The sequence below is a fragment of the Lissotriton vulgaris genome, chromosome 5 (genome assembly GCF_964263255.1).
Source record: "Lissotriton vulgaris chromosome 5, aLisVul1.2, whole genome shotgun sequence".
NCBI classification, from domain to species: domain Eukaryota; kingdom Metazoa; phylum Chordata; class Amphibia; order Caudata; family Salamandridae; genus Lissotriton; species Lissotriton vulgaris.
Window position 1 is genome coordinate 1,710,365,335 of NC_141693.1, and position 26,770 is coordinate 1,710,392,104.

The 26,770-nt window shown below is 48.2% G+C and overlaps 1 protein-coding gene across 2 annotated transcripts in view; it reads right to left on the reverse strand.

Moving 5' to 3' along the window:
- Positions 1 to 26,770, reverse strand: part of DBF4B (DBF4B-CDC7 kinase regulatory subunit) — a 308,603-nt gene that overhangs the window by 226,551 nt on the left and 55,282 nt on the right. For both annotated transcript variants that reach the window (XM_086923888.1, XM_086923889.1), the window contains exon 2: positions 13,116 to 13,181. In XM_086923888.1, coding sequence (XP_086780014.1) covers positions 13,116 to 13,155 — 40 coding nt within the window. In that variant the 5' untranslated portion in view covers positions 13,156 to 13,181. The remainder of the gene's footprint in view (positions 1 to 13,115; positions 13,182 to 26,770) is intronic.

Genomic DNA, 26,770 nt, shown 5'->3' on the forward strand with positions numbered 1-26,770 from the left:
GACGCACCGGAGATGGCTGAATGAATTCCTAAAATGGGCGGCCGGCGGGAGCACGGTCAGATACCAACTTGCCCGTCGTAGATCGGATGAGCGAGCCCAGGAGGCAGCGATGGCATGGGAAATGCTAGTACAGGCACTGCGAGATAGCTCAGTGGAGGAGGAAGGAGAGGGGGAGCTAGAGGAGCCCGAGGACCCGACCTGGACTGCCGCGGTGCCGGTGCCCTCGCCAGACACACACCCCCAGTAAACAGTTAGATGCTTCTGTCCACCACAACAGGAACATGATACTCAGCGCTAGGCGAAGGCGGAGACACTGAGGGGAGGCGGGGGGGAGGGTAAGTTCAGGGGTACAAAACTGACGCAGCTGGAAGACTATTGCTTGATGATAGAGGGAGAAGGGGAGAATAAGTTGAAAAGCAGACAGCAGATTGCCTCACACGGGGACTATTCGTGGTAGAAATGTAAAATGCACCAAGTACGTAATTGACACCACCCGGCCTTCGGGATGTGGGCTGAAAGGCTGTGTATACAAAATGGGTGCGGAGATAAGAGGGGTAAGAATCTGCACTGATGTGATCCCATCTTGATAAATGTACTGCACATTCAGTTCTGCAATAAAAATCGTTTTAAAAAAAATGGTACAAGCAACATGGACTTAAAAAAGGAGGGTAGGGTGGAAACAAACATGAAGAGGATGGAAGTCTACGCCAACTGATAATAAGAAACAAGCAAATGAGTGACAAAGAGGCCAGCCAATGGAAAACAATGGGCAGCCTGTAAGCTTACTGTTCACAAACAAACACTCTCAATGACACAGCTAGGTCTTGCGCTAGCTAAGCAAGACTGAAAAGGGACAGCACATTATACCAATAATAAACTGCAAACCAGCCTTTGGCGAGTCAATACAACAGCCAACACTTGAAATTCTTACATGCCTTGAGCTAAAGAGAATCATGCAGCTTACGGCCACGCCAGCTTAAAGGGCGCTGGCAAAGCCAATAGGTCTCATCTTTGGGAACCATTGACTTAGCTAATTGTTATTAGTTATGCTGTACAGCTTCCCTGATACTGTGCAGCCTGGCTAAAGAAAAGAAAAAAAGCCATGTGCAACTACAAAAGAGGACCCAAGTGTTTTTTTTCCTTTTTCTTTCAGAGAATGCAGGTGAGGAGAATACAAATGAAAGTGGGGAGGGAGACACAGAAGCAACAAGGAGGGTGGGGAGAAGAAGCAATGAGAGAGAGGAGGGCATGAGTGGGGGAAGCAACATGGAGGCTGGGAGTGTGAAGGAGAAGCAACAGGCGAGAGAGAAAGAGGGCAGGAAGTAACAGACTATGGTGAGGAGGAGAAGCAACAGTGAGTAAAGTGGGGCGGGTGTAGACGAAACAGGTGATAAAGCAATGGGGAGGGAAGTACACAAGAGCAAGCACAGCATTGAGTAGGTGTGGAGAAGCACACACGCGACAGAGCAACACACAAGAAACAAGCATTTACAATGCAATGGTTTCGCCTTTGGAAAAGTTAGAGCTATTGGCATTGCTCATGACATTTCTTTTTTTTTTTACTTATAAACAAACAAGATTGTTATTTACATTGCCAACAGCTCTCGCAGCCCACACAGCTCTCGCAGCCCACACAGCTCTCGCAGCCCACACAGCTCTCGCAGCCCATACTCGGGGTGACAAATGCAAAATGAACTACTGATGGACAGAATGCAGAACAATGTCATACATTCACCCCAGTACAGAGATCTGGGCCTAAATCCATCTTTTCTTTGCTCACCATGCCATTCCAGTTTGGACCCAGCCCTATGCAAATCAGTCTTGACCCTGCCCCCAATGGGAACAGTCCAGCCATAACTGCCAGGCCTGCACTGCTCGGCCTGGATTCAGCTTTGCTCCTTCTGGGATCAGAGAGTGGTCAGAAAGGTGTGGAGCCGATGCCTCAGAGAAGGATGGTGGCTTGTGTAAGGAGGGACCAGAGCAGAGCACTAGAAGTTTGTGTCTCTCACCTCACAGGCTGTGCGAGGAGCTGTTGGAGAAGCTGCACCTGGACATTGCCATGCCGAGTTTGATCTTCTGTAGTTTTGAGTCGACATTGGCTCTGGGACTTTTGGATACACCCGGTTTATATCAGAATTGTGCTGGAGGGTACACGTGGTTGCCATGTTCATGAAGTGTCTAGGATTTCCCCTAATCTCTAGATGCAAACCCGATACGTGTTACCTACACATACTAGGGGATGCTGCAGACGATAGAGCAGCCCTCAGTAATGGTACCTCTGGTGCGCCTTTAGGCGTGTCCGCACTCCTCTCTTCGTTGTGCATGCAAGACCAGAAGATGCCACCATGAGCTAGTATAGGCACTGGCAGGTGCGTATTCCATATTCCTTAAACTTGGTTTTTAACCAACTCCGACGTGTCCTAGTATTCGTACATTTTGAATCTAGATTGAAGACTATTTGAAGGTACATTCTTTTCTTAACTTCTCTCTCACAAAACAAAGCTCGCTCTTACACAATACTTCTGAAATACCACATATCTTTATTAATACCTTCAAATGGCTCTCCAACGCACTAGGTCCAGCTAAAATCAATATTTTATGTTTTTGGAGAACTAATGTTATACCAGCGCTTAATTCCTGGCTTGCAGATTTGTAGGATGTGGCTCATTTTGAGAAAATGTCATATAAACTAAATGACAATTTACTTCGGTTTGATAATATATGGGGCCCTTCTTAGGTGTGTGGTGATTTTGACTCATTGTACTTCAGTGCCGATGGGTATGAATACAGGTTACGTCGGTTATATATTATTTGCATTTCATTTTCTCTTCCCTGTAATCATTCATTTAAAATTTAGAAATACAAAACAATGTGCAGTCACAACACTCTATGCTCAAAAACAATGCAAACGTCGCACAAAATACAGCCACAGTGCTGGCGAAGTTATTTGAAAGAGTACATCGCCCACACCAATATCCCGCATACTCACAGTGCACACGAACGCCACACCCCACATACACACAGTGCACACAACCCCACACCCTGAATACTCATGGTGCACTGAACCCCACCACCCGCATACACACTGTGCACACAAACGCCACACTGGCATACACACAGTGCACACAACCCCACACTCCGCATACACAGTGCGCAGAATCCCACACCCCGCATACTCACAGTGCACTGAACCCCACACCCTGCAAACACGCAGTGCACATAACCCCACACTCTGCATACACAGTGCACATAACCCCACACTCTGCATACACAGTGCACATAACCCCACACTCTGCATACACAGTGCACATAACCCCACACTCTGCATACACAGTGCACATAACCCCACACTCTGCATACACAGTGCACATAACCCCACACTCTGCATACACAGTGCACACAACCCCACACTATGCATACTCACAGTGCACATAACCCCACACTCTGCATACACAGTGCACATAACCCCACACTCTGCATACACAGTGCACATAACCCCACACTCTGCATACACAGTGCACATAACCCCACACTCTGCATACACAGTGCACATAACCCCACACTCTGCATACACAGTGCACATAACCCCACACTCTGCATACACAGTGCACATAACCCCACACTCTGCATACACAGTGCACACAACCCCACACTCTGCATACACAGTGCACATAACCCCACACTCTGCATACACAGTGCACATAACCCCACACTCTGCATACACAGTGCACATAACCCCACACTCTGCATACACAGTGCACATAACCCCACACTCTGCATACACAGTGCACATAACCCCACACTCTGCATACACAGTGCACATAACCCCACACTCTGCATACACAGTGCACATAACCCCACACTCTGCATACACAGTGCACATAACCCCACACTCTGCATACACAGTGCACACAACCCCACACTATGCATACTCACAGTGCACATAACCCCACACTCTGCATACACAGTGCACATAACCCCACACTCTGCATACACAGTGCACATAACCCCACACTCTGCATACACAGTGCACATAACCCCACACTCTGCATACACAGTGCACATAACCCCACACTCTGCATACACAGTGCACATAACCCCACACTCTGCATACACAGTGCACACAACCCCACACTATGCATACTCACAGTGCACACAACCCCACACCTCGATACACACAGAGCACAACTCACTGTCCGTATACATGCTGTGTCGCAGGGTATTCGATCTGCCCATGTGCCCCCAATCTATGCACTCAGACTGGCCACAGTCTTTCTGTCTCTTTCTCTGCCCCTCTGCCGGTAGCCTCTCGCATTATCTACGTGTCTGTCGGCCTGCATGGCAGCTTCCTGCCCACCATCTTGCCGGTGTAACACTTTGCTAAGGGAAGGCCCCGGGCTGCAAGTATGACTTCAGGGGCCAAGTGATTTAGGGTTCTGCGTCACGGACGCATTAATAACCCTGTTTGCAAGGAGCCTCAACAAAAGACTGCAGCCCTGACTCCATGTACTTAAGTGAAGGTCTCATTAGCAAAACAATGCACAGCTGATCCGCGCGCCTCTCCCGCCTCGGACATCTGAGGTAATGCTGGACACGAGCAGGCGTCGAGGAGGCCAAGAACTGCAGGGGTAAAGCAGAGTTCAAGTCCGGGGCTTGAAAACTGGGGTCACCTTTCCACAAACTAGTATGCGCGGTTTATTAATGGACACAAAATACAGCCACTCAGCACCATCAGACATGTGTAATCTCCATGGCTAAGCGTCCAGCTATACAATTTATATAATCTTGGATTTTCCTATTTTTTTAAAAAATGACAGCCCTCAAAGCCAAGAATGCTTGCGCTATAATAACCTACTTTACAGGCCAACAGCAACCACATGAATTTCGGAACCCAGGTGGCTACATTTCGACAAGGCTACTTCTGAAATGAAGCCCTGTTTGACACCAAACATCTGGGCCGTGGGAGCAGTGTGTGAGAGTCTGCCGGGCGCTATCCTGCAGCCCTCCTCCAGGTTATCTACAACTCTTTCCAAGCACATAAGCAAAACACCCTCTGTAAAAACACACAGTGGTTTATTGAACATTTACAACGTTTACACCATCAAATATTAATTAAACTCCACATTTTAAGATGGAAGTGCACACAAATAAAATCGCCTTCAAGACTAGAACATCACAACACCGAGGACAAAAAAACACAACTGGAGAACACCAATGGGAACACTGCTCAGCGGGTCCGTCGCCGGCTGCTCTATTGATCCATCAATGTTTGTGTCCCGGGGGGCTGCTTCACTCACAGCCGCAGCCGGGAGCCCCTGGACCGCGCGGGTGCAGGCCGGCCAGAGAGGCCCCTCGCTGGCCTCGGGGTGCGCCCTCTGTCTGTGCTCCCGGTGGGCTTCGCAGGGCCGGGACACCCGTCTATCCTCACCAGGCCTCTAGTCTGTGCTCAGGGGTTCTGCGGACATTGCACATAAATAAACCGGACGGTTCCGAACACTGAGGAGAGAGAGTGGTCCAGGGCTCTGGGGGGCATCTACCGGCCTGAGGGGCGCCGGGGGAGCCGTTCACAGGGTCACCCAATACTGACGAATGCATCCACGTTGTCTGCACGCAGGATTATTGCATTACATTATCTTTGTATGTGTGCGTGTACATCCACGTAAGTGTGTATATGTGTGTGTGTGCCTATATATATGTGCGTGTATCTATTTATTATATTTTGACAGGCAGAGAACATTTTATTAATTATATTTATGTATATAAGTACATTAATAAATAAAATACCATTCTCTGCGTGTCAAAATATAATAAATAGATACACGAACGTATATATATATATATATATATACACACACAGACACATACTCGCACACATATACACACTTACATGTGTGTACACGCACACATACAAAGATAATGTAATATAGTGATACTGAGAGAGAGAGAGAGAGAGAGAGAGAGACAGATAATTTGACCCCTGATCAGACAACTTAAAAAATTACCAAACCAAATCTGTTTCCGTAAAGGCACGCATGGCCACTATAAAGAGTTGTATGTAATGCGCATTTTAAAAAGATTTCAATCAATTGCTGCGTTTCGCATCCAGCCCAAAGAAGGCTCTGCTGAAATACGATCACTTCTGGGCGCTATAACCAGAGTGGTGCTCCCACACCATGACCTAAGGCTCTGGCAGTGCGCAGCAGGGGACGCTTATGAATTCACAGGAAGCGTATCAGAAGGTGGGCGAAAATGTTGTGAGGGAAGGGGCCCCTCTTAAAGAGGACGAAGGTCTTGTTTTGGCCGGCCACACTGCTACTGCTTCCCCTTCCCCTGCACATTGAGTTCAAGGCAGGGGCCTGTGAGAGGGACCCCGCACTGACACACGCGACCCCAACACCCCAGTAGACTGGCCGCAAGTGCCCCACCCTCACTATCAGCCTTTGTGTTTTACGCTGTGTATCCCGCGATACCCACCCCCCCCCCCCCATCTCAATTGCAGCCAGTGGGTTCAGGAATGAATCCCACCCCTCCCAACCTTGAAAGCACAGACAACTCTGGACTCTCCGGCTCTCCCCTCCCGGGTCTCTCTGGATCCTCTGGATCCACTGGACCACCCCCCCCCCCACCACCACCCCCCACGTACACTCAGGATCTCCATCACCGACTCCCCTCGAGAACTCGTCCACAACCCTGTTTTCCTGGCTCTGGCTGACAGAGCCCGGGCCTGCTCTGCCCCCGGGGCCCTACCCCTCTCATCCTTACTCTTGGTGCAACCAGTCCAGCCCTAGACTATACTCTGGACCAGGCCCGGCCCCTCGCCTCCCGCACTCCCCAGCTCCTTCTTGCGCTTGTCTTCTTGTTGCTAACAGAGCCCGGGCCTGCTCTGCCCCCCCGGGGCCATATTTACCCCTCTCATCCTTACTCTTGGTGCAGCCAGTCCAGCCCTAGCCTATACTCCGGAGCAGTGCCCAGGCCCCACTGCCCCCCTCGCTCCCGCACTCACCAGCTCCTTCTTGCGCTTGTCCTCCTTGTCGTCGTGCCGCTTGAGGTCGGCGCGGAAGGCCTCGGCCTCGCTCTGCTCGTCCTTGGCCAGCAGGTCCATGAGGTAGGAGATGTAGCTGGTGGCCAGGCGCAGCGTCTTGATCTTGGAGAGCTTGGTGTCGGCCGGCACGTTGGGGATGCACTCCCCCAGCACCTACGAGGACAGGGGGGGCGCGCGAGAGGACACGGACGGCGGGAGGGGGCGGGAGAGGACACGGACGGCGGGAGGGGGCGGGAGAGGACACGGACGGCGGGAGAGGACACAAACGGCGGGAGAGGGGCGGGAGAGGACACGGACGGCGGGAGGGGGGCGGGAGAGGACGAGGGGGGCGGGAGAGGATACGGACGGCGGGAGGGAGGCGGGAAACGTGCACAGGACAGCGAGGGGGGGGGAGGGGGGACGGCGGGAGGAGGGACACGGAGGAAGGCAGGACAGCAGCAAGCACGGCCCGGCCAGACCAGATTCGGGGGCGTTCCCGGCTTTTGGCTGGCGTAGCATGACGTAGCCAAAAGCCAAAAATTCTCGGGAACGCCCCCGAATCTGGTCCGGCCATGACGGACGCCTCTCTGTTCCAATGGCTAGCCTCCATTTATGGAGCTAGCCAATGAAACAGAGGGGCGTATTCAAGGCACCCATACTGGAAACTACAGATTTCTCTGGGGGCGGAGCTAAAAGCTCCGTGCCCCAGGCGAAACCTAAAAAAGCAGTGCTCGAAAAGCAGCAGTGGAAGCATAGTAGCCAGCCAATCAAAAGATGACAAAGAGGCTATGCTCCACAAAAGAGACAAACAAGATTGACAAGCTGAACATGAATAAGTGATAGAAAAGCCAACCAATGGTAAGCAATGGGTAGGCTCCAAGCCCCTGTATGTTCTAATAAGCCCATAATAGTTCTTGCAACAGACCGTGCATGTGATGTCTAGTCGGCAAGACCTAATAAAATATTGCCCAAAAAAAAAATATGCTGCAACCTTGCTGCAGTGGAGAGTTCCTTACAATTCACAGCGGTAGCCACTCACATGCATTCAAAACTATAGTGTGGTGAGAGATAATTTCTAGGACACACGGCTGTGGCTAAATTAGGTCTTGCCTAGTGTCGCAGCACATGCGCTGTCGCTCTGCGAGATCTCTTGATGTAGACGAGAATTCGGAAGGGGACTTGAAGCCCCGCCCATATTTCACATCAGCCGACATCATTTATGTTGAACGCTGGCCTCCAATTGGAAACGAGGCTTCTTGCTGAATTCCATGTCTCCTTCTCGGTCAGCCCATCCAGACTGGATTGTGTGCTTGCGGCATGAAATGGTGGACTTTATGGGACACTGCACATTTTTTAACACTGAGCACAGCGCCCGCTTCAGGGACGCCGCACTCTTATTTTTTGCTCTAGCAAGTCCCAGTGGGGATGGAGGTGATCGAAGTGCTACAGTCGATTGGCCACACAGGCCAGGACCATGCTGCCGCCAAGGAGATGTGCAGGAGTTCAGGATCCCCTTTACTGTTAGGTCCCAAGAATTCAGCCAGGTCAGACCCTGTATGTCCAACAATGTGGGAGGGCCCCCCAGCCTCAGATATTCCCCAGGGGGCCGCAGGTCCACTGCAACAGCACACGCAGACGGCTCCCACCTTCCACTGTGGCCACTCCCACTGAGGTCCGCTTCACGGGACTCCGCCGCCGCCCCCTTCAGGGATCCTACACAGGTCACTCGGCCATTCGCGCCACAGGATTCTTTCTAGGTGGCTGCAGGGGGCGCAGGCCCTCACCCGGTCGCCCCAGCGGCTCTCCTCATGGGCCACAACCAGACCCGCACCACAACAGGCCGCACAATTGAGTCACTTCAAGCCAGGGCCAAGCGCAAGGCACAGTCAGCGGCAGGCCGTAGAGCCACCAGCGATCCCAGCCAGGCACCTTGCCCAACTATTCAAGGGCCACAGCCGATCTTCAGCACCAGGCACCCGCCGGTCCCCAGCCTCCACCCCCAGGCCGAGAAGCAGCCAAAACGCCACTCCCCACCCACTGCCCAAGGCAAGGCGACCAAGCCGCAGGGCACCAGTACTCCACAGCCAATCACCACAGCGCTTCACTGATCAGCATGGGAGGTTCCAAACCTTAAACAGTAGTTGGGACTGCGCTCTGACCACGAGCAGGTAGACCACCCGGCTGCAGTATCCTGTAAGATTCTGGATTTGGCTGGCAAAGCCACTATTCAGCAGACATTTTGTTGCCTGGCTTCGCTCTGCCCCCTCAGCACTCTTTTTGTAAATGTTTCATTAAGGCATCGCCAGTTACCTTGAAGTCAATGAAATATCTCCATGGCATACACCAGGATGTGGATGGATTGTGGTCACACACGGCACCATTTCAATAGTATCGGATTAAGCCCTGTGACTCTCCTAGGCAGTCCAAAGTTCTCTCAAATTATCTCCTAATACCCAAGGCACCATCATTTTTGGTCCAGCCTAGCACCGCTGGAGAGTGCTCGGAAAAAACGAGTGAAAGCCTACACAAACAGTCTGGCTGCTCAATAAGTTGTGTCACCGAAACTCGTGAGGTCCCCTCAGAGCCTTCATCCGCGCACGGGAAATGACTGTGGAGCGCCCCCATTGTGGGAGCCAGGGACATTCAGCTGCCACTCGCAAGCCACTTGTTGCCACGGAAACCGGCGTAATCCACTTTCTCTCCCCTCTTGATTTGAGACACCATATACTCCGCGTGGGTCAAGGGGTTTGCGGAGCTGCACAGCAGCTGCCATCAAAGGAGAATTAATCACCAGGTAAGTGGTCTATAGTCTATTGATCCCCCTTCTGATAACACTATTTAGAATTTGGACCGGCAGCTGTGAGAAAATGCCCTCGGCAAATAAATAAACTGTTGAGAAGCATCTGAAGTGTGGTCTTAGCTAGTGTAGTTTTTCTATGGCACTCTAGTTCTACCCCTTGACGGGGGTCACCAAGTTCACTACAGTAAGCCAAATGAGAGGCAGCTCTGGGTATAGTTGGGAGAAGGTGTTGATTGACAAGTAGGCTAGGCGTGGCTTGTAGTTACTTTTTAGCTGAAACTACGGTCCAGTCCGTCGCTTTAGCTTTATCTTCCTGTACTTCTCCCGCACCCCTCACACAACCCTGCTTGCAGGCCCCTTGCTTTTCCCTTAATCTGTGCATCATCCTCACCCCTTCTACCTCCCACAACACCACCCCTCAGAGTCCACTGCTCATTTTCTCATTTGTTTAATTTAAAATTAATTTGCACTGCAGTGACTACATTTAATTTGTTTCTTTGTTTACTACTCCGGTTTAGAGCGCCAGTTTTACAATTTTAATTTCATCTCATCTTTATCAACGCTAAGCACTTTTGGAGAGTGCGTGTTTAACAACTTCATGTTGTGTTTACTGCAGCATGAAACAGCACACGTTTACTTTCACTTTGTTGCTGCTTTATGTCCCATCAATACTTATTTTTTTACAGTTACTTATTAGCTGAAACAACGTCCCTCGCTTTATCTTCCTGTGCCTCCCCCTCGCCCTCCCTCAACACTGGTCTGAGGTCCCTTGCCTTCATTTGATTCCCCCCACACCCTCCAAGGTGTCTTCATACGGTGTTTATGTTGTGAAGGGCCGTGGCCTCTGCTCTTTCCCTGAATCTTCTGTGCTGTCCGTGACTTCCTCCGTCGCCCTGCACCTCCATCTAGGAGATGCAATCACTGCTTTTGCACAAACTTAATGGAAGGTACTTTCTAATTATAATAGGCAACATCTGTTTGATTTTATAGAAAAAGTCTTGAAAATCGTATCCTTTACTGTGCTCACACAAGGTCAGCAGTTTAAAAGGATGAGTAAATTGAGTTTTGTGACAATGTGTTGCTTTCCATTAAAACCTAGGCTTGTCAGTTTTGGCACAAGTTTAAAATATCTGCAATATCGCATGAAAATGGTATAATATTTTCACATGTGCACATTTTTTGCGTAAAATCTGTGACTGCGTTTATCTACATTTAACTTGCATTTGCAGACAGTTGTCCTCATATGTCAGCAACAGAAATTGATAATTCGACAGTGTGTGGATTTTTTGGAATTTGGATGTTTTCAGTGTGTGCATCTGGTGTGTTTGTATTAGCATGTGCATTCCGTGTGTCCTGGTCTCCATCTTGTGAATGCAACCAGCATGTCTTTGTATTGGACTCCTACATGCATGTGCCCTGGGTGTAACAGTTTTACATTGGATGTGTTGGTTAACAGTGCGCACTCAGTACATGTGCCACATGCGTGCCACTATCACCAACTTGTGTGTGGCATGGTCAGTGCCTTGTGTGTGTCGTTATAATAGCTGTGTCCGCCACCATTTCTCCAGTCCAGAATTTTCCTTTAACCAGTTATTTCTTGGTTATCTTAGTTGGTTTGCAGACAGTTGTCCTCATAAGTCAGCAACAGTAATTTTGATAATTTTCGACAAAGTGTGTGGATTTGGTATAATTTGAATGTTTCAGTGTGTGCATCTGGTGTGTTTGTATTAGCATGTGCAGTCTGCGTGTCCCGGTCTCCATCTTGTGCATGCAACCAGCATGTCTTTGTATTGGACTCCTATATGTATGTGCCCTGGGTATTACCATCTTACTTTGAATGTGTTAGTTAACCGTGTGCACTCAGTATATGTGCCACATGTGTGTCACTATCAGCACCTTGTGTGTGGCACTGTCAGTGCCTTGTGTGTGGCGTTATAATAACAGTGTGTGCCACCATTTCTCCAGTCAAGTAATCTTTCAGGCTTGTTACCTCAGTTGATTACGGATTTGCTATTCAACCTGTGAGAGGTTTTGCATGTCATATCTCATACAGGATGTGGTAGATAGCAACGAGATAGGTGCTGAAGGTGCCAAACACATTGGATAAGGTGATAACTGGGCCATGCCTGGCGGGCAGGTTCTAGAGATTGCCTGCAGACATAGGTGCCTAGTCCCGCTTGAGGAGATGTTAAGTTACAATCGTTCACTTTATAATTGCATTAAGGTTGCAGTACCTTATGTAGCTAAGAGGTCCCTTTACAACTCCAAAGGGACACCAAGTAACAGCCTTTGGTACTGCACGCTTTCCTTGATATGTAGATATGTGGATATTCCTTTATTCCTTATGCTACTGCTGAGATATTTTTTTGTCCCCGAAAAAAAATCTAACATTTGCAACACCAATAGCTTAAAGTTTCACTAATGCAAGACCTATTGCATTGCAAATGCTGGTTCCATCTATATAGGTGAAAGCAAGGAACATACAGATTAAGGTATTGGTTTGTGAACAGTTTGTCTGCATTGTTCTAGTTATCGTCACTCTACAACTGCACTCAAGCAGGTTTCTGGTACAATCATGCATTCAGTATTTTTTTAGTGAACAAACATTTCAGGCTGCTACTGAATATGCACTGCCCAATCTCAGGGCAACCTCTAGAAGTAGTCTCCCTCTCCTGAAGAAAACAGATGACCTCCATGTAGTGTTTGTTAATGCTACCACTCCTCCCTACCCCTCCACCAAAACAATAGCCAATATTTAGGGTATATGGAACATCTAAATTTACAAAAATAATAAATAGCTAGGAAAAAAAAAATCTCTTAACAAGCAATGATTGCATTACAGCACTAAGGACAGTAATGAATAGCTTGAAACATTGAGACGTCCATGGCAGAGATCACAAAAACACGTACATTTCATGTGTTAAAAGTTGCAACTGTCAAATCAATCCAATTACTTCGGACAAAAAGAGAAGCGAACACTAGACAATAATAGCAGTTACATTTAGGAGTAAAATAGACAAGCATGCCAGGGTCCTCTGCTTATAGCCCCGCAGCAACAATACAAAGAAGTGACTACGTGCCACAGACATCAACATCTTTCAAGGGCAATCAGTGCCTTGGACTTAATTTGAAATTAAACAATTTGGAATCCATGAAAGCCACAAATGGTGTACCTTAAAGTTTGCAATTATAAGTATTTTATTTAAAAAGGAAATCACAAGGAATGTTTTCCCATTTAATGCATTTCAGAGGAAAAGCAGTGAATACATGAAAACAAAGTCAATTTGTCTTTACCTTTTTCCAACTGGCTCAGTTTTGCAACCTGCGTGGCCATGGCTTCATCGTTCAGGATTTTCAACCCTTCAAAAGAAAATGCATTCAGTATTATTCATGGTGTTCAGTGAAACCATTAATGCAGAAGTGAAGTCTTCATGTCAGGTTTACAGTGAGCAAAATATACACACACACACACTACAGTCTTCTAAAAACACCTCAGTAATTAGATTTGCATGCACTTAGGAACGGTTTGACAAATCTGCATGAAATGTGACAGTGTAAAAAGGTTTTGTTTTTTTAAAGTGACGTTTCATATGAAATTATATACTCCTGGTAAATTAAAAAACAAAAAGAAACGTAGCATGAAAGAACTTCAAAAGCGTGCTTTAGTGAAGATACGTTCAGATATTTTTCCAGATATTTGCATTTGACAAAGGTGGGCTTGAAAGGGTTAACACAGTATCTCCAATCTGTTCTAATCACAAATATCAAATTTGCAAGTTCTGTGTGTCATGTGAGTTTTTCATCAGATGTGATGGTCTAATAGAAGTTGCATTTATTTTCCCTTCTTGAAATTCGCACTTTTGGCCAAATATGTGACTTCTGTGTTATGGAGAAAACAAATTCTGAGGGCAGGGTAGACAAGATGATGGGTTCTAAGAACAAGAGACAGGGGATGTGGAATGTAATAAAATATCTACTTGTCCATGGGACAAGTGGTTTCAAAAATCTACTCTTCATGTTAAAAAAAAAAAAGTGTCACTTTGGTGCACGTAGTACGGCAATAAATTATGGCAGCAATCTCATTTTAGAAGAGCTCTAACACCAGCCTCTCTGAATATGCCAGGGCTCATACTTTTGAATTCTAGCAATTCCCGTATTCTGCCACCTTTCCATAGATCTACATGCTGGAGCTGGAGGTAGCGTTAAGAAACAGTTCCAGGGTTGAAATGCACTTTGAAGTCTGTGAAAACCTACTAACTTGCAAGTTTTAGGGGTTTTCTCCAATCTTTTACGAAAAAGTTAGAAATTTACTACAGACAAGGGCAGAAATAATTCTACCACGGTTGAGAAAAAAGTGGTTGGAGGGAAAGTGAACATGTAAACCTTCAACCGGTTTTCGCATTCACAAATGCATAATTGCTCGTGCTAAAATGCAGTTCACAAATTTTCTAGGAGTAAGATTTCCTAGCGTAACTCAGTAAATTGTGAATTCATTAAAGTGGTAAATCTACACTAATGCAAGGGTATATATCATTGGTGTACTTTTGTGACTTTAAACAAGAATTGTGCCCCTAATTGGGTAGAGTTAACCAAGACCTTTATTTTTTATTAAAATTCTGTCTCTTGATCCATCTATCCCTCGACTGTCTTCACTGTGACACCATTCTGCTCTTTCACAAGGCGTATATCGGCACTCAAAGTAGTTTTGTTCAGTGCCAGACTACTGTAGCAATGTGTGTATTATGGTTCCAAAAAAATTATATTGCTTTTTGCGAATGATGGTTATAATGGGGGAGGGTCTGGCAGCTTCATGAACAATACAAGTTTATAATAATCATGTCAACAAGACATTTATTGACAAAAACAAAAGGCTGGCCACCAATGTCAGACCTATTTGGCTTGGACAATGACAGTTTATGTTCATGGTTCCCAATTGTTGCACTGATTTTCCATTATGAATATTTGTGGGGACACTAGCATGCATCAACATTTAAGTGGATGCTGGAAAGAAATGGTACCTAACATTTTACAGACCTTTAGCAAAACATTGTTTCCCATGTTGCATTTTTTTTGCGCACATTGAATTCGAAAGCAAAGACTTAATCTTACTTTCAGGCATACGCACAAATTTGCATTAATCAGAGAGCTTTATACGTAGCCTCATCTTGTTAAACTTTGCACTGCTGATAGTCACAGTATACAAATGTGTACACATGTTTGCAGTCCAAAGTTACATTTCCTTAGGGCACTCACCCTAATAAAGGCTTTACATTAATGAACCATAAATACAAGTTGGAACAGCTTTAAACGCAAGCTCACAAATAGCCAAACATTTATAAAAACATATGCAAGAGTTGGAGGCTATTTTTTCTCAAATTTACAAACCATTATACATGAATAGGGCTCCCGGTTTTCCGTTTTTACGGATTTTTACATATAAATACAGACGGAAATCTATATTTCCTTAGTCTGTATTTATATTTAGAAACGGAAAAATACTAGCAAAGCCCCCGATCTGCCTCCCCTCGGGCCAGTCCAGAGCTCAGGCCGCCGCAGGGAGCCGGGGCAGCGTTCACCATGGAGGCCGAGGCCAGGCTCAGCTTCCAGCTGGACGTTCCTTTTCCATCCCACCTGGAGGCGCAGATCGCACACAACAGTCTCGCCCCTGACAGGGAGCCACGAAAAGGTGGAATCAGCAAGAAGCTGCTGGTGACCGACAACATCCTGCATGTGCAGTGGAAAGCTGCTGAGGCCAGGATCCTGCGTATTTCTATTAACTCTTTCCTGGACAACCTCTCTCTCGTCTTTCAAACCAGTGACCGCTTCGGACCTGCGTTGGAGAGACAGTGACACTGACTGGAGAGCTCTGGGGCAAGTGACGGCAGCCACTGCTGGAGGACTAACTACAAGAGTGACTTGTGAAACCAGCCCGAGGATGGTCCAGCGACGACAACCAGAGCACAAGGTGCAGCTGGAACCTTGAACTGATTGAAGCACAAAAGCTACTCAAGCTGTCAGTGCCTTGGCTGCAAACATGAATGGGTCCGATAATCTGAGCTTTCGGGGCACCAACATCTGACTGGGCAGGGGCCCAGGGAGGGCGCTAGCATATGACTGGGCGGGGGAACAAAGGAGGACGCAGGCAGGGGCACTAGATATTTGGAGGGGCAGAGAGTGTCGAAAGAAAAGTTGCTGCAGCCGTGATATCTGAATAGGCGCTAGCACTGATATCGGAAGAGACCGCTGCATTGATATTTGAAGGGCACAACACCTACAGGTTTGCTCAAAGCTGAAGTGGCACTGACGACAATATGTACAGGGCCACTGCTGCCAGTTGCAGTTTTTGGAGACACATGACGAGTGTTAGTACATTCCCTTGATCTCGTGCCTGCTTGCTTTTTCTGTCGTGGGGAAGACCTAGAAAGTCCTCTGGGAAGACAATGAGATGGCTAGCCAGAGGGAACCCAGCGGTCCTTCTCCCATGATGAATGGTGGGATTGAGAAATGTCCACTCTGGTGTCGTTATTGGACTCTTCCCTGCATCTGTTTGAGGATGTACAGGGGTCCCACCCACATTTCCCCGACTAGTGTAAAATACCGGCCTGTTAGAGCATATACATTCTCTCACAGTTACAGGCAGTGCAGCCCAAGCCCGCTCCTTAGCTTGTCAGTCTGTCACCTATTCTGAATTCTCTATCCCAAATCTGCCCACCTAAGGTAACTCTTAAATCAATGTTGTATTTCAGCTTTCACTCCTGTTTTAATTGTTTATTTGACCTGTTCAGATAATTGTGCAGCAGCTGCCTGTTTGTGATACGCAAGGTGTGCTGGTGGGGCAAAACTTGTTCCACCTCCTACCACGGAGTTGGAGAAACCTTGAGCAGCCTCTGTAAGCCTTAAAATAAAAAAATCTGCACAAAGAAAAAAAACTATCACATTTTGCCACGCTGCAGTCGTTCCAAATAAACAATTCTGCTGTCCCGTGTAAAAGGCAGCTCCTTACGTTTCGTTGTTTAGGCCACTGAGCACAGGGGGGTCCTGTAGACACCTCCCGGCCCGCAGTCTGGTGAGAAGGGGTGAAAAAAACAATAAAGCCTCGTTAACTAGTGAATGGTCTTTTTAAAGACCTGTTAAGTACTCGGGTGCAGCTGGCAGTCAATCACACTTTGAGATCTGTTTGTCGGCATGTAGTTAAATTTGTGTCCTTTTGGCTGAAAGTGCTCCTGAAGCTATATTGTACAGGACCCCCGCACACGTAGATCCCCACAGGCACATTTTACAGCTAGTGAAGGGCTAAAAGAGAGATCTTTGCCTGTCCAGTGACTGTGAGATGGTTAAGAGGGGCATGGAACCAAAATGAAAGACGACGGTCGTACAGCAGTGCCTTTGTGCTGGCAAAGGGACAGGAGCCACGCTTGCAAAACAAGCCCTCAAAATGCAGACTGTTTTTCACTACTCACCTCCCTCCTACTTGCAATACTTCCACTGGCGTCGTCTTGTTGCTATGGTTACCACCTGTAGTGATCCACATGTGGGCCCCGCCTGGGCCCACAACACCACACCACTCATTAGCAGATTTCATCTCCTGGTAACTCCGAGGCCCTTCGCTCCTGTGGTGGGAACTAAGTTAACCAAGTGCAATTTTAGGACGTGCAATTTTGTAGTGTTTGGAACTTCCAGTGTCGCACTGTTCTCAACTTGAGCATTGTGCCACCTAGTGACGACACTGCTTCAAATGGCTGTTTAACCAAAGTGTACCTGTTACGATAAATGCATGCACATCACTACTGTGTTCCTTTCCTTGCCAGCAGCTTCTCTTGGATAGTCTGCAAGTATGACCCTAATTCACAGATGCGTTGGAATGCAATGTGTGATCCTGCATTCTTCTTTTTAGGTGCTCTAGGTTCAGCTGCCATGTACGTACTACCTTACGCTTTTTTTCCCCTGGCCTTTTGAAACAAGAGTTTGAGCAGGTGTTTACAGCCAACTTCTGTTGGGTTGCAGGCAAACCTTGGTAAGTGGTGTGGGGGTTGCAACAAGGACTAGAACCTTAATACTTCTATCGGGGGTCTAGGTTATAGCAGATTGAGGCAATACTCTTATGCAGATCTTCTCCTTAACAACACTCAAACATTTGAAGCATTAGATGGCACCGGCCTAGCCAATGTGTTTCCTTGTCAGGTTCTACAGGGCAGGCAGTGGTACTGGAGTCCCTGGTTCCAAACTTCTTTGACTGCCAACGGTATCTAACAGTCAGTTCTAGTGCTGTGCACTCTCTGTTGGCAGACCCTTAACCCCTTCGAAGCTAATGACGAGCTGGCCTCGTCATGGCGCTTACCTGCCGTGCGCGGATGACAAGGCCAGCTCGTCATGAATAATGGTGATTTTGGTTCTTCAGCGCAGGACGGGAAAACGCCTAGCAGCCATGTGGTTAAAACGGTCCTACAACCATTTGACCATCATTGGATGCTGCTCTTCTTTATCTCATAGTGTGCCCCCGGGGTAAGGGTCGGATTATATAGGCCCAGAGTTTTTTGTTAGTATCCCCCGGGTTACCAAACACCAAAGGCACTACAGTCATGCTTCCACCTCACGCTTCTCTCTCCACCCTACACTTCCTGCCCTTTTTTTTAACCAAATTTTTATTTGTTTTCCAGTACAATATAGCCTATATTGTACTAGAAAACAAATACAATTGTCAATTTAAAAAAAATGTGGAAAAATACTAGCTGTAGCGTCGTCTTTTGCTTGTGGCAAAAATAAATGTGGATAAATACAGAAAAAATGCCCCAAAAATAAATATGGATAAATACAGACGGAAATGGCAAAAAAATAAATACCATAAAACCGGGAGCCCTATACATGAAATAACTTTTTAAAAAGGTGGTGAGGGGGAGGAACATCATGGCTATGGTTGGAAGCAAACCATTTATTACATTTCCACTACGCATGACTAAATGCATATTCAGCTGAGAGCCTTGCCTAGCCAATCATCATTCAATGTGGTGAAAGCAGGCGATGAAAGTGATTGCCAGGTATGTTTCAACTCCCGCTCTACAAGCTTGGCAGTGTGCAATGGGGGCTGGATGTAATAGTGGTGGTGGTTTAGTAGCCAACCACTAATGTCTCCCTTTAATTATAAATCTGCCAAATTCATTGAAAAAAAAAAAGTTAATAAAAAGGTTTGCGGTTCAAGTAGAACAAACACAAACATTCACAAGAACACGTAAGTAATTTACTGGAAATCACATTTAAAATGATGTAATCATCCAAAAGTAAAAAATTACTTTCTCAAATGACCTACTTGTGATCTGCTAAATGTAAAAACAACAGTTGATGGACAGAATGCAGAACAATGTCATACATTCACCCCAGTACAGAGATCTGGGCCTAAATCCATCATTTTTTTGCTCACCATACCACCCCAGTTCAGACATGGCCATATGCAAATCAGCCTTGACCCTGTGCCTCATGATAACTCTCACCATGGATATTAAAGCTGTAAGTGGTCTGCACATGGAGTGTCTGAACTATCAATATTAATACCAACATAAACATATACACATACAATGAAATACTGTATCCATCGTCATGTTAAAAATGTAAATAACGGAAAAATGTAACAACGGAAGAGGTAGGGGCAACCTTGGCCTCAATTAAAAGTGGCTCCCCCCTCGACCCTGCACCCCTCCGCTTCCTGAAAAAGGTGTCGAGCACCATCATCACTCCCCTCACGGCTTTAATCAACTCCTACCTTTCGGAGGGCATAGTCCCCCCTAGCTGGAAAGCGGCAGCAGTTAAAGGCCTTTTAAAAAAACCCTCCCTAGACCCACAGGACCTCTCCAACTATAGGCCCATCTCCCTTCTCCCAGGAAATAGCAAGATCGTGGAGAAGCTGGTAAACAAGCAATTATCACTTTACCTAGAGAGCAACAACTTATTAGGGATTTCCCAGACAGGGTTTCGTCCAGGTCAGGGCACGGACATCGCCCTCCTGGCAGCAGTGGAGAAGGCCAGAAGCATTTTGGACACGGGAGGTTCAGTGGCAGTGATCCTCCTGGACCTCAGTGCGGCATTCGACACTGTAGACCACCTCACCCTAATCCATCGACTGGGAGAAATTGGACTGAAGGGCATGGCCTTGAAGTGGCTAAAGTCCTTCTTATCAGGACGATCCTTTCAGGTACGGGAAAATGAGCCACTCACCCTTCATCCCCCTCCGATGTGGAGTACCCTTGAGCCCTACGTTATTCAACGTGTACATGGCCCCACTGGAGAAGAGGGTCAGCTCGTTCGGAGTGTCAGTTATTAACTACGCCGACGACACCCAATTGGTCGTAACCCTTTCACACCCCCACCAAGCCCCCTCTGATCTTCACAGTTGCCTCTCCGAAGTCCACCGATGGATGAATCTCTCATCGCTGAAGTTGAACGGGTCCAAGACCGAGATACTCCTGATGGGCCACAAGGGGCCCTCCCTGCCACCTCACCTTTGGCCTAGCTGCCTAGGTGACCCTCCCGCACCCAAGGACGAGGTCAAGAGCCTAGGTGTGTGGATCGAGAAGGACATGAGCTTTAAAACTCAGGCAAAAAGGGTGGCAGGAACATGCTTTGGTCTATTCAGAGCCTGCAGGAAGATCTTCCCCTTGCTCCCCGAAACAGCAAGGAGGCTCCTCATTCAGGGTCTAATTCTGGCAAGATTGGACTACTGTAACGCCATCTACCTGGGAGCTCCCGAAGCCACCCTTAACACTCTGCAGAAAGTCCAAAACGCTGCTGCTCGCCTTCTTACGGGCACACCGGCAAGATCCTCTGCCAGGCCGGCGCTTAAGTCTCTCCACTGGCTTCCAGTCAGAAAAAGGGTCGTCTTCAAGGCCCTTTGCTTGGCCCATAAAACCCTCAATAACAACGGCCCCCCCTTCTCAAAGAACTCCTAATCCCCTACAAGGCGGAGAGAGATCTCCGTTCTAGTGGAGAAAATCTGATATTGGTTCCCAGAGTCAAAAAGGCCAAGACCGGTGGCCGTCGTTTCTCGGTCCACACGGCCAATCATTGGAACCACCTACCACGGAGACTTAGGATTGAACCGAACCACCTCCAGTTCAGGAAAACTTTAAAGACTCTTCTTTTCCCGCAAACATAACCCCGTCAAACGGCTGAAACCCCTGGAGAAGCAGGTTAGCGCTGGGATGCTCTCTGAGTTACTACGCGCTTTATAAAACCATTAAATAAATAATTAATAAATAATTAAATCTTAAACTCATATGCGTGTCAGATGCTATTTGAGATATTAGAAACATGCCCAAGGAATGAGTAATCCATTTTGGGGGCAAGGTATGGTTTTCATGACTGGGGTGTGAGTTAAGGTTTGTGTAGCAGATAGTAAAGATCAAATAACAGGAATCTAGGCGCAAAGAGTAGAATTTGGGATCTCGTGGTATTTTACTTTTTCAGACTGTACACTAAAGTGAGACCTAGGGGGCAAACGTGCGATTATTTCATTTTGAGAGTCGCTAATTGCGATTTTTTTGCAACTAGAGACTCACAAAATGAAATGTACCAATGAGACACATTCAGCAATTCCCAATGGGGTCGCAGGAAGGACAGACAGACAGACAGACTTTTTTTTTTTTTTTTTAAAGCCACCCGTTTCCCTTAACCCCTTGCATGCTGATGACGAACCCCAGCCGTCATGCACTACGGTGCTCGTGTGCCGATGACGGCTGGGGTTCGTCATGGCCCGCCCCTGTTCATTTGTTTACCGCACAGGGGCGGAAACGGGCCAGCAGTGAAGGGGTTAAAGGGAATGTTTAGGGACCGCATTCAGGTTGCAAAACATTCATAGATGCCCCTGCGAGTCGGTATTAGAAAAGCAATTCTTTGGCACGCCCCTTCCTAATACGGACTCGTAAAATAGGGTTAGTACATGCTGGTAGCAGTTTTAGCGGTCGCACGTGGTCCAATTCTCCATTTACGACCGCCAAAAGCGGTTGTACATCTGGCTCTAGGATCAGCACATATTGCAGGACAGCTCCAGATCACTGCAAGGTTGCAATAATTAATCTTGTAAGAGACATTGATTAAATATTAGACAGGTCTTTGCTGATAGTTAGGAGAATGAATGGTCCTCAAAAGCTAGAAGGAAGCAGCCGTTATTCTCCTAACAAAGAAAATAAAATATCCAATTTAGCTGACTTAGATGAACTATCCCTACTCTTGCTTCTTCAGTTTAGGAGACCCAAAAGTTCACTGTGCAGGACACCCTACTTACTTGCTTGCTTTCTTCTATGGCAATTTAACTTGTAAATAAATACCTGCCAGATTTCGACACGGGTCCTCATGCAAAGGAGTGCGCTAGCGGCCCCCAGACTGGATCTACAGGGAAAGTTATGGTATAGACAAGGCCACTGGAATTATATTAGAAGGAGCAGGGTCAAGACTGATTTGCATCTAGCTGGGTCCACACTGGGGTGGCGTGGTGAGCAAATTAACGATTGATTAATCCCAGGTCTTTGACTGGGGGTGAATGTTTGCATTGTTCGGCATTCCTTCCATTATTTATTCCTTTTGCTCACTGAAATTATGCTGCAGGGTAGGGTAAAATTATGCAGCAGGGTTTAGTAAATGAAACGGCAAGAAAAGGCAACTATGCAACACATTTCGTAATTGTACCACTCAATAATTAGGTCTCGACTAGCGTAAGCTGCGCTTGCACAGCCTCGCTGGCGAGATTTTATGTTTTCCAGTAGTGGGGATTGAACCCGCCCCTCTTCTCCATTTGCTGGCCTCCTAAATGCTGGCCAGCCATTGGGGAAGAAGTTTGTCTGTCAATTCAAGCCCCGTCTTTTTTGGATTTGGGCGTGTGTTTTTTAGGCTCTTTCTCTCCGTGACGTACTCATTCAAAACACGCCTCCCCATCACGCTGCCTGCACGCCCAAGTCAGCTCTCTGATTGGTTGACAACTACCAAATAAAAACTACCATTGGTGTTCCTTATTAACCAATCAGAGGGCCGACTGGCGCGTGCAGGCAGCGTGAGCAGACAACAGGCGATAGCAGCACTTCTCAGAAGCGGGTTTATACTGGGTGGGGAGGGTGGCGGGTAGGAGAGCTTTTCTGCGCATCTCTGCATAGTTGTTACTAGCAGGTGCCCATGCTTATCTCGTTATGGATACGGGAGCCACCCCCATCACTCTGCCTGCACGCCCAAGCCGGCTCCGATTGGTTGACAACTACCAAATAAAAACTACCATTGGTGTTCCTTATTAACCAATCAGAGGGCCGACTGGCGCGTGCAGGCAGCGTGAGCAGACAGCAGGCGATTGCAGCACTTCTCAGAAGCGTGTTTGTACTGGGCGGGGAGAGGGCAGAAGAGCGTTTCTACGCATCTCTGCATGGTTGTTACTAGCAGGTGCCCACCCTGCTTATCTAGTTATGGATACGGGTGCCACCACGCACCATTATTTAATTTGCGCAGGTGCCTACCTCGCGACTGCGGCCGTAGTTACAGCGGGTGCCCACCCCGCAGTTTATTATCTCTCACGAGGGAGCCTACCCCTCGTGTTTGGCCCAGAAGAGATCCCCGCCGGCCCGGGACCCCCGGGACGTCCTCATCAGCTCCGCGCTGGGATTGAACCCAGCGACGCGCTGCGATTGGAGGAGCCAGGGAAACAGGAAGCGGATGGGAGCCCACCCGCACTCCTGTGACCGGGAGGAGGCTTGCCCCACGAGCACAAGGGCGGAGTTTGCACCCGGGGCCCCCCCGAGAGCAAGGGAGAGCCCCGTGGTGCCCAGTGTGAGGAGGAAGAGCGAGACAAGGAGAAACAGTGGCCCACCTCCCGTAGGGGCTCCCATGTGAGGAAGGGGAACCCCACCCATGCAAGACCATCCGGAGCCTCGAGGGCTCCATCGAGAAGTAACCCGGAGCGCATCGCAACAGCCGCCCAGAGCCCCTGCTAGGCCCCCCCGGTGGGGCTGAAGCGGTCCACACTTCCAAGAGAACTCCGCTTCACCATGCAGTTTGGAGGTCCCGGCCTGCGGCGGTGATCACTGTGCCACCAGCACTTCCCAACCACAGCGCTCCCACGGCTCGGCGCACTCCGGCTCCGGGCTGCGTCAATGACTTCACGGCCTCCGGTACTCCAGATACCCTTCCCTCTCTGGAGGCCTGCTGCCTCGGCTTGGGCCAGCGGGGCCACCGTACAAAGCCAGGCTCCCCCCCCTCCCTGTTGAGCCCTATGAAGAGCCTGTGCTGCAGGATCCACGCCATGGCGGAGGCCCGGAGCCCCCCTCAGCGGGGCTGAGGCGGTCCTGCCGCCCCAGCCTCCGGCCCCCCAGGTGAGCAGGGAGGGGGAAGGAGGGAGGAGGCAGCACATCCCTGGGTGTCCCCTGAACCCAGCGTCCCTTTAACTGCCCCCTCGGTGCACCCCCTCACTGCCCTGGACCCCGCCGGTGCCTGCCCGCATCTACCCTAGTGTCAGCTCCCTCCACTCTGTCCCATCTGCTCCCCAAAGTTCCCTCTAACTGCCCCCTCACTTGCATCCGTAGCTGCCCCAACTCTACGGTCTGCCCCCGACCCAGCCAGTGGCTGCCCTCATCTACCCCAGTGAGTGTCCGCTCTCTCCACTCTGTGCTCTATCACTCTCTGCCCCATCTGCTCCCCAAAGTTCCCTCTAATTGCTCCTTCTCTTGCATCCGTACCTGCCCCAACCCCCTCTCTAACCCTGGACCCAGCCAGTGCCTGCCCGCATCTACCCCAGTGTCAGCTTCCCCCACTGTCTGCCCAGTCTGCTCCCCAAAGTTCACTCTAACTGCCCCTTCTCGCATCCATACTTGCCCCAGCCTGCCCTGGACCCCGCCGGGGCCTGCCCTCATATACCCAGAGTGCCAGCTCCTGCCACCACCTGCCCAGTCTCTTCCTTAAGTTCACTCTAACTGCCCCTTCTATTACATCCGTACCTACCCCAAGTCCCGCTCTGCCCTGGACCCCGCCAGTGCCTGCCCTCATCTACCTCAATGAGTGTCAGTTCTCTCCACTCTGTGCTCCATCACTTTCTGCCCCATCTGTGCCCCTTCCCTTGCATCGTACCTGCCCCAACCCTACTGCCTGCCCTGGTCTCGCCAGTGCCTGCCCTCATGTACCCCAGTGTCAGTCTCTCCACTCTCTGCCACATTTGTTCCTCTAACTGCCCCTTCTCTTGCATCTGCAACCGCCCCAGCCCGCCCTTGACCTCGCCAATGACAACCCTCAACCGCTCCATTAAGCATCATTTCTTTACACTCTGTCCCCACTGCCCCATATTTGTTCCTCTAACTGCCCTTCTCTTGTCTCCATCTGCCCTCACACGCACCATCAATCTGACATATTTACACCCCTATCCTGCTTCCCTCTGAATCTTGAATACTTCCTTTATCTGCCCCTTTTCTGATCCTCTCTCGTCCCTCCAATGGTTTCTTAGTCTGACATACTTGCTCCTGCCTACATTACTTCCCAGCTCCCTTCCCTAATCCTCCCTGCTGCCTCAGCTCCTCATCACCCTGATCACGACATAAAAATTTTAAAAAACATGACCCACCCCTCTTCAATCTCCTTTGAGTGTTTATTTTTCATTCTTACTTTTTTCCCCTCGATTTCTTTTTTTTCCTGTCTGCACCCGTGGTTCCTGTCCTTGTTGCTCTTCATCCTTATCTCGCTCGATTTTTACTTTCTCACTCTTATTCTTCACTGTTCATCCCCTCCTCGTTATATCTTCTACTGTGTAACCCATCTAGTTTGTTTTCTCTTCACTTACTCTCTTCTCCGTCATTTCGTCTCTTGTCCTTCCACTTTTAGTTATTTTTTTTCTTTGCCCTTTTCTTCCTTCTCCCAAGTTCCTTTTATTGTCTCCATTTACACCATTCTTCTCTCCATTTCCTTCCATCTATGTTCATTTCCTTTCCTCTTTATTCAATTGTTGTCTTTTCCACCATTATCCGGTCTTTCCATTTTTCCTTCCTTCTCCCCTTCCTTCCTCTCCATTTCCCCTTGCACCTGCCTCAGCTCCATGGTTTCCTTTTAAAATATTTATTTTCTCCCTTCTTTTTCTTTCACTTTCTCGTTCACTACTTCCTATCTCTTTCTTCCGGTCATGTTCTCTCTCCCCGTAGTCTCCCCTCAGCCCTTTCCTTCCATCTATTTTCTACCTTCTTTCATTCTTTCTCCCTTCTTTCATTCTTTCTCCGTTCTTCTTTCCTCTGCTGTAAACTTCGCCATCTTTTATATGTCCGCCCCAACTATTCCTCAAAGTTCCCTCTAACTGCCCCTGTATCTGCCCCATGGATTCAGACACGCCATCCGTTCTCCTCATTAAGTTTGAGTAACTCTTGAACTCCTGAAGGTGCTGTATTGCAAACATTGGTGCTTCCCCGGGTGCATTGTGGGTAAATAAATCTTGAGGGACAAATACAGTTACCCCACCTCATGTATTTCGAAGATGCCTCCTGTCTGAGATCTGCCATGCTGCTGGGGTTCTCGGGACGCAGAGACGCCTGGGGAAACTCTGGGCAGGTTCCTTCTTTTTTTTAGGACTTTTATCCATCTGGGTTTTGACAGCGCAGTTGTCAAGTGGCCTTTTGTTAACAATATACATACAGGGCTTCAGGTACACCCCTTTCAGCGATTGGCTTTCTTACAAACAATCTTTTTTAGTCATTGGCTTGAGATTTACCCAATCAGCTTCAGCGGTACAGACCTCTCACCTAATATTGTTGGCTATTTGAGTATATTCTTCCGCCTCTCCTTGAACGCTTACATTGAACTGCAGGTGGGACTACTTTACAACTCTCGCGCCTGCTGATTCCCGCCTGTGTATCTCGCTCCAATGTGCTAACATTCCATACCTTAGTACATTAAACACACGCCTTGGCTTTGCCAATGCTTGTTTTCCATAATTCTAACCGCACTTGGCACGC